We start from the raw sequence: 15,043 nt of genomic DNA on the forward strand, positions 1-15,043 counted from the left end.
TGAAAGCTGTTAGTCTTAGGATATTGTTAAATGTAGCTATTGACCTTAGAAGTGGTTTGGCTTGATCTTCTCATGATGCTGGGTTCTGTAGTGAGTACTACGCTCCTGTGCTCGTTATAGCTAGAGACTTCCATAGTCGTGCCTATGAGGTGCTGCTTTCATACTTGTATGGATCTTAGTTCACTCGGATCACTGAATCTGACTACAGCCCAAGTTCTGGCAGAATAATTGGCCAAGTCCGTGAACCACAATTCCCAGAGCTGGGTGAATAATTGTGACTGCTAGTTATGTTTGTAGCATTGACATGACCTAGGAAGGCAAAAGCATTCTTGCATTTAAAACATGTGCCCTGTGGTGCTACCTGTATTGATGCCTTTTGCTGAACTTCCTCCCAGGTGGATTTCAGCCATGCCAGGCACTGACATGATGACAGTGAGCCCAGCAACCAACGTGAGCAGCAAGTCTGAAACCACTGCGTGCAAATCAGTTGGGAGGTAAATATTTTTAATGCATCCCTTAAAAACTGATTTCTGAATGTGGGGGGGGGGGCGCAGTGGCAGACCTGCCATTAAATCAAAGGGGCATATGCCCCTGGTGCAGAGCCTCGCACGCCTCTGGGACCACGCAGAAGCCTCTCTGAGACACCCAACGTGGTTGGAGACTGTGTTTTTGGTTTAGTGGAAGCACAGTTTAAAGCATCAGGGAAGTTCTAGGAGGCTTCCCTGACATGTCCTGGAGTTGCACGAGGCTCAGTGTGCTCCAAGTAAGGGGGGGCGGATTTTCGCATGGGGGGCAGTGTCATCCCACAGGGACACCATTGCGAACCTTTGCCCCAGGGCACGGCGCAGTGGAGGTCCGCCGCTGGTGTGTGTGTGTGTGTGTGTGTGTGTGTGTGTGTGTGTGTGTGTGTGTGTGTGTGTGTGTGTGTGTGTGTAAATGAAACCTTGGTAGTTCCTGACGATACTTCTTATTTCTTGATAGTTGTCCTTCCATTGTCTGGCTATCTAAATGAAAGTCATAAGGTTGATTGAGAGCTGATTGGAAGCTTTATATTGGAGAGCTGAAGGTGGTATGACAGGAACAGTGCACCCTGCAAGCAGCGTTCATTACACACAGTAAACTACCTTTTACTGAGTCGTACTGAGCAAGATGGACCAAGGCTATCATTGATACCAACCATCTATGGCTCTCCAAGGTTTCAGGCAGGGATATTTCTCTGCCTTACCTACCTGGAGATGCTGGGATTTAAAACTTGGACCTTCTACATGCAAAATGGATGTTACATCTCCTCCTTGTAAGGAAGACTTCTCTATTGTTATCCCTATCCACAGAGTTTTAAAATAAGTGAAAAATTTTACTTAAGTGAAAAATAAGCGAAAAATCCAGAGTTTTAAAATAAGTGAAAAAGTCTGAACAGAGTTGATAGTGGGGCAAAAAAAGCAAATGTATACACAGCTGGAAGTGATATCTCTACGTATGAATGTACAAAGTTCCTTTGTATTGAGAATGTACAAACTTGCTTTGTACTGAATATACCATTAGAACATCTAGCCCACATCTAGTTCTTCCCCCTCCATTGCAAAACCATAGGATTACAGAGGACCTGGTATGCTACCTAGTTTCAAGCCCCTGCTTTACAGGCAATTCATATTAGAGCATCCCCGAATGGCCTTTGCTTGAAGACCTTCAGTAAGAAAGATCTCACCTTCGGGGTCAAACTAGATGTATTGTAGGAAATACATGGCTGGATCATCCAGCATTGCCTTAAAGGAAGCTGCAGGGGTTGGGGACAACACTGGTAACTGATGGTGGAACAATGCTAGGCGGGGGTTACCCTCTGCTGTTTTTGGGAGTAAAGAAAGACCTTGTGGATCCAACCATGGATCTCTTGCAGCATGTCTGGTTTGGCCCTTAATAATCTGTTGTCTTTCCAGCCCAAGTTTCACTGAAATCCATGCAGTGAATGGCCAAGTAAATATGTGTGGCTGGCCAACCTTGCTTGAAGAAACTTTTAACCAAAGATTTAAAAGAAAAAAAATCTTAGTCATTAACTTCTATGAACTCAGAATTCTGTTAGTCACACCACCCATTATCATATCAAATGTTTAGTCATCTAGATTAATTCTGTGTCATTCCACAAATGCAAACCATCTGACTTTGAATATGTTTTATCCTGCCTTTCACTTAGGTAGGTGTGCAAGGCGACTACCAAAAAGGCATTCTAGAACTTAGTTAAAATGATTTTTTTTAAACTTGGTGCATAAAACAAAGCCATTAACACACATAAATTCATCATGGGAGAGCATTAGAATTAAGAGAGCAGCAGTAAAAACCAGAAATTATATATGAAGAATTATCTCCACAATTATGGTGGCAATTTTTGGAGCTCCAGCAATTGCAGAAACAGCTACAGCAGTAGTTCCAAATTTACTGTGGGCATGGCACCCTTCTTTCATGGTGGCCTCTTCTTCCTGACTCTCCCCAGGCACCACCATCTTGGATCTTGCAAGAATCGCACAATCCGAGATGGCAGGGCCTAGGAGAGCTGGGAAGAAGAGGCAGCCAGGGACATCCTGCAACGTCCTTGTGAGTTCACCATGATGTAAAAGTTTTGGAACCAGTGAGCTACAATCTGTGCCTATGTACAGTCTGTCTGATGCTTTCTCCCACACCCTTATATATGAGAGGGGGAAAAAAAACACTGCCCTTATGTCTCTACATGGAACTGAATGAAGGCAATGTACTGCTCTATAAATAATTTTTCTATCCAAATGATTTGAATTGCTCCCTCGATATCCAGAATAAATGCATGAACAATGCATATGGTCTGAGCAGTCCGTTGAACATCCTAATCATAGTGTCATTATTTGTATACTGCATTTACATTAATGTTTCTTTCAAGGCAGTTCACAGTTTAAAACACCAAAGCTGAAACATTACCAAAGAGAAGATAGCAGAGCTGCCCTTGGGCCACAAGTGGTCTCTTAAGAAGCTGATAGCTTGTGCTCCCTAACCTGCATTTCTTCTGCCTTTCCTTTAGAGCACCCAGATCTGAAGTAGCCCTCAGGAAAGTTTGTGAGAGGCTGGCTGAACTTGCATGGACTGTTCGTAGGCTCTAGAAAATTGATGGTATAGACTGCCTACATATGGAGATGGAGGGAGAATTGGATGGCTCTCAGATAAGTGAGGTATAGATAGGAAATAATTCTGTTGCGAAGATAAATGGATGTTGACTCTCTCAGAGAGAATATAGAATAAAGAGAAAGAAAGTGGTGAGCCTATAGAGGTTATAGGAAGTTTCTAGAAGTCTGTAATAATGCCTTTGGCTTGAGCATCTTCCTTAATCATTAGGTTTGTATTTTTAACTACTGAATAACAAGCCCATGACCAGCCTTAGGGCACAATCCTAACCCCTTATGTCAGTGCTTTCTAGCACTGGCATAGCATTGCCAATGGGACATGTGCTGCATCCTGCAGTTGGGTGTCACTCACGGAGGCCTCCTCAGAATAAGGGAATGTTTGCTTCCTTACCTCAGAGCTGCATTGCCCTTTTGTCAGTGCTGGAAAGCGCCGACAGAAGGGGTTAGGATTGCGCCCCTGGAATGTTAAATGCAATTGTACAGTTCTTGTAACTGTTTCTCTCCCCTCCCCCTTACTGCCTAGGATCCAGTTTGCAAGTCTAAATAATACAACCACAAAGACGGAATTTCGGTGCAGGCCTTCAGAAGGGAAGTGCTTGGAACGGGTTATCATCACACCCAAGCTATTACCTGAACCAGAGCCATCTTCTGTGGTAAAAAGCACTCTGAAAGCACTGGAAAACTTGATGTTGGATCCCAGATTGGACTGCTTTCAGCAGAATATGCTTGGTCCCAAGATGATCATTGGTGACCCATCTGTAGATCTTGGCATCCGGGAAAGCGGCAGGATCATAAGAAAGCAGATTGGAGGTGCTCAAAACCTGCGGACTTGTGGAAAAGCCAGTTTGAAAAATAAGCCTTTGAGTATCAAGGACAAGATTTCAGAATGGGAAGGGAAGAAGGAAAGTCTGTCTGCAGCGTCAGCCTGGAAGGAGGAAGAACAAGTCGTTAAAGAGGAGCTCAGTTCATTTTTAGGCATAGTGGAGAGGATGACCAGGGAAGGTGTAGTGACAAAGGAGGTGGAGAGCAAAAGACCTCTTAACCGGCAGCTGGAAAGTAAAGGAGCAAGTAAGGAGAATGAGAGGAGAATAGGAGTTCCCAAAAGTTCTGGGCAGTCCAGTGAGAGGAAGGTAGACTTGAAGGTAAGGGAAGAGAAACCAAATACCAATATTGGTAAAGACAGTGAGTTGAAGGACAGCAAGAAAGAGGGCCAGAAAGAGAACCTCTCGGTATTGAGTCAGGTCAAGAAGCTGGAGCAGGCCTTGAAGGGAGGTTCAGCTGAGCTACAGCCGCAATTGCCTGGTACTTATTATTCTCCACAGTGTCTGCAAGAGAAAGCAGGTGATGGGCAGAGCCCCTCTGAGGGCCAGGAAAGCGTCAACAAGCCAGAACTTGGCAAGCGTCTCTTTGGCTTGGAGTCTGAAGCCAGTGAGCCAATCTTTGGGACCTTGGAAGAGGTGAAAACTCCTTGTGTGAAAGGCAGATCTGGCAACGAGGAAAATGTCTACACAGAGCCAGGACTGCCAGAAAAGAAACCTTTCATCAATCCGCTCCCCAAGCCTCGGCGAACTTTCAAACACGAGGGCGAGGAGGGATGGGTTCCACCAGTTCGTAATAAAAGAAACTTGCCCCCTCTGCCCTCTATTCCTCCCCCTCCTCTCCCTTCTTCACCTCCTCCTTCTGCTGTCAGCCGAAGACTAAGAAATGGAAAACATAAGATGAATGCAGATCACAGGTATTTACCGTTTTGTTTTGCAACAGCTGGATGTGGAGTTTCCCATTACCTCCACCTCTGGTGCATGGTGATTTTGTAACTGTTGGCAGTACAGGATCTCATTACATTTCGGGGACTCTTACCAGAATTTTGGTTTGATTTTCAGGTGCTGCCGGAAGGTGAGTTCAGATGACCCATGGAGTGGGGAATGTGCTGGGGGTGGTGGTGGAGAGTTAATGTTTCAAGGGGAAAAAAACCAACTGGAAGAGAAAGAGTTAAACAGCTTCTTTCCCACATCCTTTCTGCACTACAAAACTCCCCCTCCCAAAGTAGCCTTCCAACAGAGGCAGTATACTAGTATGTGATCTCAATATAACATCTAGTTTGACCTTTGCTCTGAAAGGCTGAAGGCCACTGAGCAAGATTACTCTGGGAGTAAAGAGCTACTTAACCCATGGCTCTCCCACTGTGATCCTCCCCCCTGCGGTCTCCTTGTGGTTTGTGTGTGTCCTGGTTTTAAGGCATGAAGCAGAGTGAAAAACGCACAGTTTGCATCAAGTTGGCTTTGGTTAATGTTATATTCCAAACTGTCTTATTTATTTAGCTATCAGGGTACATGGTGCATGTCACTTTACAATGTCCAAGAGGACAGGTCCTTGCCCTGGGGAGCATGCAATCTATAATTCTACCCAGAAGACAACAGAAGAAGGGGCGGGGAGGCAAAATAAATGGGGAGGGTATGCATCTATCTCGGTGGTATATTTAATTACAATAAGGTATGGGGAGTAACAGCTACAATACAATAAGGAGTGGGGAGTAACAGTAACGGGTATCACAGAAAAAAATGAAGTTTGAATGGGGATTTGAAGGAATAGAGAAATAGCATCACAGAGGTATTCTGGGAGGTGATTCCAGGCATAAGAGACATCAAGGGCAAATGAGTGAAGGTGTTTGAAGGAGCAGGAGACCTTCAGGTAGCCGAGGGTGGTAGGAGTAGGAAAGGTCACAAGTAAACATCTCCTGGGATACAAAAGTAGAGATGCATGTCAGACCTTGTCATCCACAGACTTTTTCATCTGCGGATTTGACTCAACATGGTTTTTTCCCTGAAAAACCAGAAGTGCCTCTTAGATGCCACAAAAGGTGCCACAGCCTTTCTGAGATGTGGGGAGGCTCCATGCAACCTCCATGCGCCTCAGAAAACCCTCCAGACACAACTTGAGGACACCTCTGTTTGCATCCAGAGGGTATTGGTCAGGCCGACCGCAGATTTGATTATCCGCAGTTTTCAGCATCTGTGACGGTTCCAAGAATGGAACCCCCATGGGTGCCAAGATCCAACTTGGCAGTAAAGTAATAGAGCAGTAAAGCTATAGAGGGTTTATGGGATTAAAAAAATCAGTTTTTGCTAGTGGTTTAACAGGGGATAAATATATGAAGCGCTACAAACTTGTGAGCGATTGTTTGGCAGTGACTTCTCTGAACCCCGCACCTCACCCTCTCATCATTCTGTTTTTCCACTTGCTCTTTTTCCCAAATGCCACAGGAAGTCTTATGAGTTTGAAGACTTGTTGCAGTCCTCATCCGAGAATGGTCGTGTGGATTGGTATGCTCAGACCAAGCTGGCCCTAACACGCACTTTATCAGAGGAAAACGTCTATGAAGATATCCTAGGTAGGGCTCTGGGAGATAAGGATGGATAGTTGCCGACACCAAATGTTGTCTACATACCAGTTAAGTTAGAAATAGTATGATTTTAGTTTATTTGCTCCCCTGGATGTGAAAATGTGTTTCAGTGCCTTCTTGGAGCAGCCAGGAATCAGAGCAATTTTCTGATAGAAGTAGCTGCTTTGTGTGTGTGTGTGTGTGTGTGTGTGTGTGTGTGTGTGTGTGTGTGTGTGTGTGTGTGTGTTTTCTCTTGGTTCTCAAAAATCATCTAACCGGACTAGTCTCCAGAGAGGCTTAACCAGAAATAGGGGAGCATAATAGAATTTGAGGAAATTAACTACTCTCCCATGGTAGCCTGGTTCATACTTGGTATACCCTTTGGAATCAGCCTGTAGTTGGACGGTGGTTATGTATTAAAATTTCGATGCAGCTGCTGTGCAGCCCCGAAGTAAGGGAACAAATGTTCCCTTACCTTGAGGAGACCTCTGTGACTAACCCCTCATTGCAGGATGCAGCGTGCACCCTGTTGGCACTGGAAAGTTAGATAGAATTGGGCATATTGGAAACCAGTCACTGAAATATAACTCTGTGTTGGCTTGTGGCCATGCTGTATGAAAGCATTGTTCTTCAGTTTTTTTAAACCTGGGACCCACCTTCTGCACCTCTCTTCTCTCTCTTTAATGTTTTATTTTTTTCTCCTGTCCTTGCCTTCTCATCCAGCTCAACCAGGACACTTGCACTGACTTCTGACACTCAAGTAGGGTTGACATGTGATGGCTCTACTGGTGCTTCTCCTCAGCTTGTGGGAATTGCCTGATGCACAGAAACTTAAACAGATGGAGATTTACCTGGCACTGAGTGTAGGAGATGGGAAATAATTCACCTCCTTTGCAACATGTCAAACTACCAAGAGAGTCTAGGACGGTCCAACTTTTGGCAGCTGGGGGGCACATAATACTTGTGTAACCTCCGGCTGTGCCGACCCAGAAGTAATTGGCAGTGATGTGATGATGTTACCACCAATTACTTCCGCGTTCTGAGCCTGCCGAAGTTATTGGCAGGCTCAGAATGCAAGGAATGAAGGCAGAGGTGGATGTGGTGGGGCTTTTCAATCTCCCTGTCACCACACCATTTTGGCTTCTCCAAAGGAGAAGCTGAAACAGTGCAGGAGAGACACCAAATAGCTTGGGAAGCAGGAACAGGAGGGAGGGGACTGCAGCCGGGCTTTCAGGGTCACTGAAAAGGGCTTTGAGGGCCACATGTGGCCTGCGGGCCTTGTGTTGGACTGCCATGGTCTAGAAGCTGGCTGGCTGGGCTTTGGCATCTTCTAAGTCATTCAGGGTGTGTTTTTCAGACTTTGGCTTCCTATTCCAGATCCACCAGCAAAAGAGAATCCCTATGAAGATATTGAGACAAACAGCCGGTGCCTGGGGAAGAAATGTGTTCTGAACTTTCCAGCGTCGCCTTCATCTTCTGTTCCTGGCACACCCACAAAGGTATCCTGGTCCAACTAGCGTGACCGGAGCATCCCATGCCCCAAAGTTAGGTTTTGGCTGGTGTCATGGAGGTAGTGTGGTGGGAAAGTTGACGCTCTGCAGGGAATGAAATGACCGATCTGCTCTGTGATGTGGTTTCCCATCTTGGATTAACTCCACACTGGAGTTAATTTCCTGCCCGTTGAATTTGGTGATTTGATTTTTTTTTAATGACAAAATGTAAGCCTGCAGAAACCCAGAGCTTCTGGGATTGCCTGAGAATGATGCATAATTTCTGGCCAATGATGAATGCATCATTCCTGTGGGATCTTCTCCTTGCTGTGGGTTTTCATGGGTATCTCTTGGCAGCCCACAACCAAAAATCATGTGGGAACAGTACAAGACCATAGAACAGACAACTTTGCATGTGGTTGGGAAAGGATGGTGGCAGAGAGATGGACCTTCTAATCTGTTGATAAGTCTCTCTGTCTGCAACTGGCCTAAGATTGTCCTGAGACTCATATGAGAGGTCTCTAGGCTTGCTAGCTCCTGATTATAGGAACCAGATCTGGCCTGCATCCCTGCCCCCATTCCAACCGTCCTTTTTATTTATTTATTATTAACAGTATTTATATACCACTTTTCAACTAAAAGTTCACAAAGTGGTTTACAGAGAAAAATCAAATAACTAAATGGCTCCCTGTCCCAAAAGGGCTCACAATCTAAAAAGATGCAAAAGAATACCAGCAGACAGCCACCAGAACAGACACTGCTGGGGTGAGATGGGCCAGTTACTCTCCCCCTGCTAAAAAAAAAGGAGCACCCATTTAAAAAAGTGGTGCTTTGTTTTTGCTTTGATTGCAACCAGTTTTCTAATCCACTGCCCATCTTTTACTTAGTCATTATGGTGCTGTGATTTTTTTAAAATTAATATATTTAATTACTCAGTGCACTTCTATTCTGCATCTCCAAAAAAACTCAAAGTTACTCACCCCATATTTAAAATTAAGTCTCTTAGAACAATTAACTTATATTGGAATCACCGGCAGAATGATGTTCATGAGACACAATAAAAGGAATAACCAACAGTGGAGCAAAAAGAGGGGACAGATTGATTACTACAGAATGTACAAGCACAATTGCAGAGAGGCTGCCCTGGAACTGTTCAGTTCCCAGGAGAGCTTTTCGCTGTTACTGCAGCATCTTGCTCAGATACTTGTTAGGGAGGAGGAGCTTACTCTCAGGAAAGAGAGGATAGCATTGTAGCCTTAGGGCGCAATCCAAACCTTCGCTGGAACAGGCAAGCCAGGAGTCTTGTGCTGCATCCAACGTGGGCTTGCGGGCAGCAGCGGTTCAGCCAGAGGCAAGGGGAAACTCTTCCCCTTACCCCTGGGTAAGGGCCGCTGGCCCCATTGGCTCCAATCCAAGTGTTTTGATCAAATTTTGGTCATATTTCAAGATATGGGGGAGCCCAATTTTCATGCTGGCCGCCCTTTCAGCAGTGAAACCTCAGCATTGCTCAGTAGCTGAGAGCCCAAGGGCCAGATAAAAAGCGTCTGCAGGCTGCATCCAGTCCCCAGGCCTTACATTTGACACCCCTGCTCTGCTGCTTTTCTCCAGGTTGAGATGAAGCTGACACTTCCGCAGCATTTGTGTTTGAGGGGGGAAATAAAAAAATCTTCTAAGGCCAATACCCAGCATGCTTGACAACTCTTGTTTCATTTATTCTTACACCCACCCAGGTTGACCTTCCCAAGGTCACCCAGCAGGCTTCATGTCTGAGCTGTGATTGAACTTAAGTTGCCTGTGTCCAGACTTAGGCCTCTAACCACTTTAACACAATAGACTATGAACCATGCCAAACCACTGTGTTGCTACTGGATAGAGCCAGTCTCTAAATGACAGGGTTAGGGAATGCGGGCATCCAAAAATATGCAACTCCAGGGTGTTTAAACCCTTCTCTGGAGCAGCTAGTAGTGACCACCAGGCTGACAGACTGGACCATGTAACTTCTGGGTCTGATGTGGCACACACAGTAGCTCCTGTGTTTTCCAATCCAAGTGTTTGTGGTTGCTTGACTGATTAGTTCTGTTGGCTTGTTTTCTTATAAAGATCCCAACTCTGGATTGAGCAAGCAATAGAAGCAATAGAAGCTATTTCCGCCATGGGGGCAAGACCTCCCGGCAAACCACTGAGGGTTCTGTCATGATGCAGACAATAAATTGGGATCTCTCCCATTGTCATGCTAGGCCATCCTGTGAAAACTAGAACAGCTGCTGAAATTTATGAGGCCATTGGTAATCTGCCAGGAATTCTTGTAACTAACTTTTGTACGCTCTTGTCTTGCCTCGCTTGGAGTTAACTTTTACTACCAAGAAATTCAGTTTCCCCAGGATATCAGCTTCAACTCTACTCTCCCTTTTCTGTTCTGTCTCCCAGCTGCTCTCCAAACCCATCTTTTTTCGGCAGAATTCAGAACGGCGAAGTTTCAAGCTATTGGACATCCGGAAATCCAACCGGGATGGAACAGGTTCTCCTTCCAAAATCAGTCCCCCATCCACCCCTAGTAGCCCTGATGATACTTTCTTCTCATTGGGTGATTCTCAGAATGGAAAGAGGAAGAGAAAAATTCCCAAGGTAATGTTTCATGGAGACTTTTTTCTCGGAAGAATAAGGACAAAATGAAAACACTTTCACATTGTTGATCTTAAGAGTCTTGCTCAGGATGTAAATTATCTCAAAAGTGGGAGACCGCCTGGGAATACTGGTTTCTGTAGGCTTATACCATAGTCTTTCGAGACTGAAGGTTGCCAACCAATTGGACAAAACCTAGATGAGATTGTAAACCTGAAAAAGAAACTGATTGTTAATGAAGTTGGATTTAGAAAATCTTGTGGATTGTGGAGGCAAAGCTCATTGCATGTTTTTTCAAAGGAAAAAGGCGACTTTGAGTTCAACACTCCTTCTCTCAAGAATGTGGTTTATGAGTGGTGCACCCATATTAGAACTGCAGAAAGGAATGAAAGCCAAGGCCAGGATTCTGGGAGTGTGTCCTAGCAATCTCACTACTACATTGCTCCAAAGCAGGGCCTAGGAGAGAGGGGTAAAGGGGATAATTTGTACCTGGGCCCAGGCCAAAAAGGGGGGCCCAGGAGCCAAAGGAGGGGGCCCAGAAATTTTCTGGGATCTGACATTTTCGTATCTACTCAGAATTGTTGCACGTATGGGATGCTGGGGACATTACCATGACTGGAGATGCTGGGGACATTATAGATGCCACATGGGTGGGTAGACCTGGGCTCCAAAGACTTTTCCAGCTGTCTCTACCCTCCCCTCACCATGCTTTGCCCCTCCCTGCCCATGTTCCCATGCTCATGCTCACTGGTCGCCATCCTCCCCTGTTCTGTTTCACCCCGCCTTTGCAAAGGGGTCCAAAAGAAATTTTGTACCCCCTGATAAAATTCCTCTCGGAGGCCCTGCCCCGAAGTATTTAATGCTTGAAATTTAGGATATTCAAGGTGCATGTGTGGTGGCTTTACAGTCTTGACACCAGCAATTTCAAGTTGATATATCCAAGACCTACCATATTCTACATGGCAATATGATGGCATTGCAGGCACAGAATACAGGCTCTGCTGTCAACTTTGCATGCTGATGTGGCATCCAGTGAGTCTGAGCTTTCATGGAATGCTTGTTTTTTTAAGCACATGTTTTCAATCATTGTCATAATGGAGAAACACTTGGAGATGTGTGCATAGTCTTGAATACTTTGTTAAACTGCAGACATGTTTAAACATGTTAAATCACGTGGTCATTTTTCAAAGAACTACAGTCTAGCCCTCCTTGACCTGCAAGGATTACATGCCTGCAGTGACATGAGAAGTTACTGTTGTGAACCAGGCTATATGTGGCTGCAGTTGGAAGCTGTTCTACAATTGCAGCAGTTGGAAACTGTAGCTACAGTAGTGGAAATGATTGCCAGCTGCCTCCATACATTCCATCTTACATTTCTCCATGTGATCCCAAAACTGTGGCTGCCACTTGTAGGAACATCTGACTGTGTGAACTGACGTAATGATGTAGGTTTCCAGTAGGTAGAAAATGATTAGGTTAAAAAAAATAAATCAGCACTTCTCAGTGTCCTTTTCATCTCTCTCTCTCTTAAAGCATTTTAATATTCTCCATTCTTCAGAGGTTCAGACAACTTTTCCAATCCTGAAGGTTCAAAAATGGGTTTGCTATCATGTCATGAATAAACATGCCTTGGAGGCAGGCTGTGCAGCATGGCCTTTTCCAGTTTGAAGAGACACTTGGCCAACAGTCTGAGGCAAAGAAGGAAGGCCCATAGCCAGGGAGACAGACCAGGGACAGACTGCACTTGCTCCCAGTGTGGAAGGGATTGTCACTCCCAGATTGGCCTTTTCAGCCACACTAGACGCTGTGCCAGAACCACCTTTCAGAGTGCGATACCATAGTCTTTCAAGACTGAAGGTTGCCAATATACATGAATAAAGTTGCCTTTGGTCTAGGACTTTAAAAATAAATCAGAAGAAAAATAACTCCTAATTAACCGGACATTCAAAGTACCTGGGCAAATTAAATATTTTCAAGCATTAAAAAAAAATAGAGCAGTTTTTAAAAGATATCTAGAGTTCCTTAAAGAAGGAGGGGAAAAAACATGAAGGTGGAAAGACGGTCATCAAACGGAACAGATTGGGCAAGAAAAGGGAAAAGTGTCCATTCAGCATGTTTACCTTTCCTGGTTCTGTAGGGAAGGAAGGCACTAATTTTCCCCTTTCCCTTTGTGTTAAGCAGCTGGTGTTAAAAATCAATGCTATATATGAGGCTCGAAGAGGGAAGAAGCGAGTCAAGAGGTTGTCGCAATCTACAGAGAGCAGCTCGGGAAGAGGTAAAGAAACCTTGTTGGAGGCAGCATGTGGGTTCAGGGAATCTTGGACAGTTTTCGTGATCAGTGCTAGAGAGCTGAAAGGGACCTCCAAGGACAGAACTATCCACTGTAAGGACAGGAGACTGGTGCTGAAAAGAGAAAATAGGACCATATTCATTTCTTGGCCTTATCAAACTTGGGAGTCTGGTGAGAACTTGAAGAAACATTCCCTGGCAGCTTCTGACACCTCACCCTTTGGGTTAACTGTATGTGGGAGAGGGTGGGTGACTGACTTGCTACAAGCAAAGGGCAGAGGGCTTCTGCTGCTGGAATAACTACAGAGCTCCTGATCAGAGGCTGTTTTGATGTCTTCTAGCAAGAAAGTATTCTGACTTGCTCCAACCACCAGCCCCTGGTCTAATGAGTGAAACACTTTGCTTTCACCCATCTCCTTTCCATACATCTATAGGTTCTAGGAGGCTTCTGTTAGCCTCTCACCAAGGATGCCTTGTTTCCGGCAGCCACATTCCCTTCCACCATTGCTACTTCAAGAAATCTCTGCCATAATATTTTGACCTCATAATCAAGTTCCTTATGAAGTTATGGGATGGAGACAGGCCTCAGGAGACATTCTTGTGGTGCTTGGACCCAGTTCCCACTGCTGTAGCTCCACCTGCATATCTTCTTTTTCCTCTGAGCTCATAAAGGGACATCCCAGATATTTAGATTTAGCCTTTGATAATCCTGTATGCTCTTCCCTCCCCACCCTCCAAGCTCTCATTATTTATTACTGTATTGTCAGTTTTGACGTTGTTGCCCCATTAACTGGAATAACAGGAAGGGTAACCCTGACTCCTTCCTGCTTCACTTACCTTTCTTTCTCAGGGTTGTATGCCACTGCTGCTTCCTCGAATGGCTGCAGAGAGAATGCTAGTCTCCCAGCATTCCCTCTGCTGTCCATTGGAGGAGGAGGCTCTGGATGCTGAGAGGAGGTTGGGGAGGGCTTATCTCCCTTGGTATCCAGTGCCACCACTGCTTCCTCTAATAGCCACAGAGAGAATACTACCTCCTAGCATTCCCTCCACTGGCCATTAGAGGAGGAGGAGATTGCCGCAGCAGTGCTGGATGCAAAGAGAAGAGGGGTAAGCCTTCCCTTTCGCTCTCTCACACACTACTGGGTGAGAAAAGGATGGGGCTGGTTTGGACTCCATGGAGGTGGCAGGCTGGGGGAGGTGGCAAATTACTGTGAATTACCTTCCCACCTCACCAGCTCACTGCCTCCCCCAATCCTTTGCCTACGTGAAATTCTCAACTTGCATCATCGACAGACTGCTCTTGCAGGAGACGTATTGGTTTATACATACTCAGGGCTACTTGCCGTTCTTTGTGGTTCCTATCCTGACCTTATTCCATTGCTTATGGGAGAAAATTCTATCTGTAAGTTTGGTAAAAGACAAGGTTGTATGTACCGTCCCCATTAACACCTTACTTCTTATGGACAAGAATTCCCTTTTTATAAATTGCTTTGCGAGACATCCAAACTTTCTTGCCCTTAACTCTGACTTATAAAGGGGACTTCTGTTTTGGCTGCTGGAATTTAGGCATTCATGACCAGAAAAGTCTAAAAGAAGCCTATTATGAGTTGCAAAAGAAAGAGGCAGAGGCTCAGTGGTACAACACATGACTTGTGTGCAGAATGTACCAGATTCAGTCCCCAGCAACTTCGATCCAAATGCGTAGTCAAGGCTGAGAAATGTTTCCTGCCCCAACACCTCAGAGAACTGCTACCAGCTAGATCAGATAGTGCTGGCTACATTAATTGATGATCTGAATTGGTTTAGGGTAGCCTCATCTGTTCACATATAAAGTGGTGTTAGACCTAGAAGGTCCAGTGTGCCTATATTCTATATTATTGGTGAACAGGATTTCAAAATCTGAGCTTTACCTGCTTCTGAAGAGATTTATTTGTTTAATAAAATAATCTTTCTTCTCTGCTCCCCGCTCCTTCTCCCTCTCCTTTTAGTTACGGATGAGAACAGTGAATCAGACAGTGACACTGAGGAGAAACTGAAAGGTAAGAGGAAAAGCCCATGAGGAAGGCAAGGAAGAGTATGGCCAGTTCTAGAACCTTGCACTGACAGGGTCGGAAGACCAGTTT

General features: G+C 45.1%; 1 protein-coding gene across 1 annotated transcript in view; it reads left to right on the plus strand.

Moving 5' to 3' along the window:
* The first annotated feature begins 402 nt into the window (after window positions 1-402).
* The window catches only part of DENND2A (DENN domain containing 2A), a 39,442-nt gene continuing 24,801 nt past the window's right edge, over window positions 403-15,043 (plus strand). The window contains exons 1-7 of the mRNA XM_066633232.1: window positions 403-494; window positions 3,664-4,875; window positions 6,401-6,528; window positions 7,897-8,018; window positions 10,437-10,634; window positions 12,813-12,906; window positions 14,909-14,959. Of these exons, the coding sequence (XP_066489329.1) occupies window positions 409-494; window positions 3,664-4,875; window positions 6,401-6,528; window positions 7,897-8,018; window positions 10,437-10,634; window positions 12,813-12,906; window positions 14,909-14,959 (1,891 nt within the window). The 5' untranslated portion in view covers window positions 403-408. The remainder of the gene's footprint in view (window positions 495-3,663; window positions 4,876-6,400; window positions 6,529-7,896; window positions 8,019-10,436; window positions 10,635-12,812; window positions 12,907-14,908; window positions 14,960-15,043) is intronic.

The sequence above is a fragment of the Tiliqua scincoides genome, chromosome 7 (genome assembly GCF_035046505.1).
Source record: "Tiliqua scincoides isolate rTilSci1 chromosome 7, rTilSci1.hap2, whole genome shotgun sequence".
In the NCBI taxonomy this organism is placed as follows: domain Eukaryota; kingdom Metazoa; phylum Chordata; class Lepidosauria; order Squamata; family Scincidae; genus Tiliqua; species Tiliqua scincoides.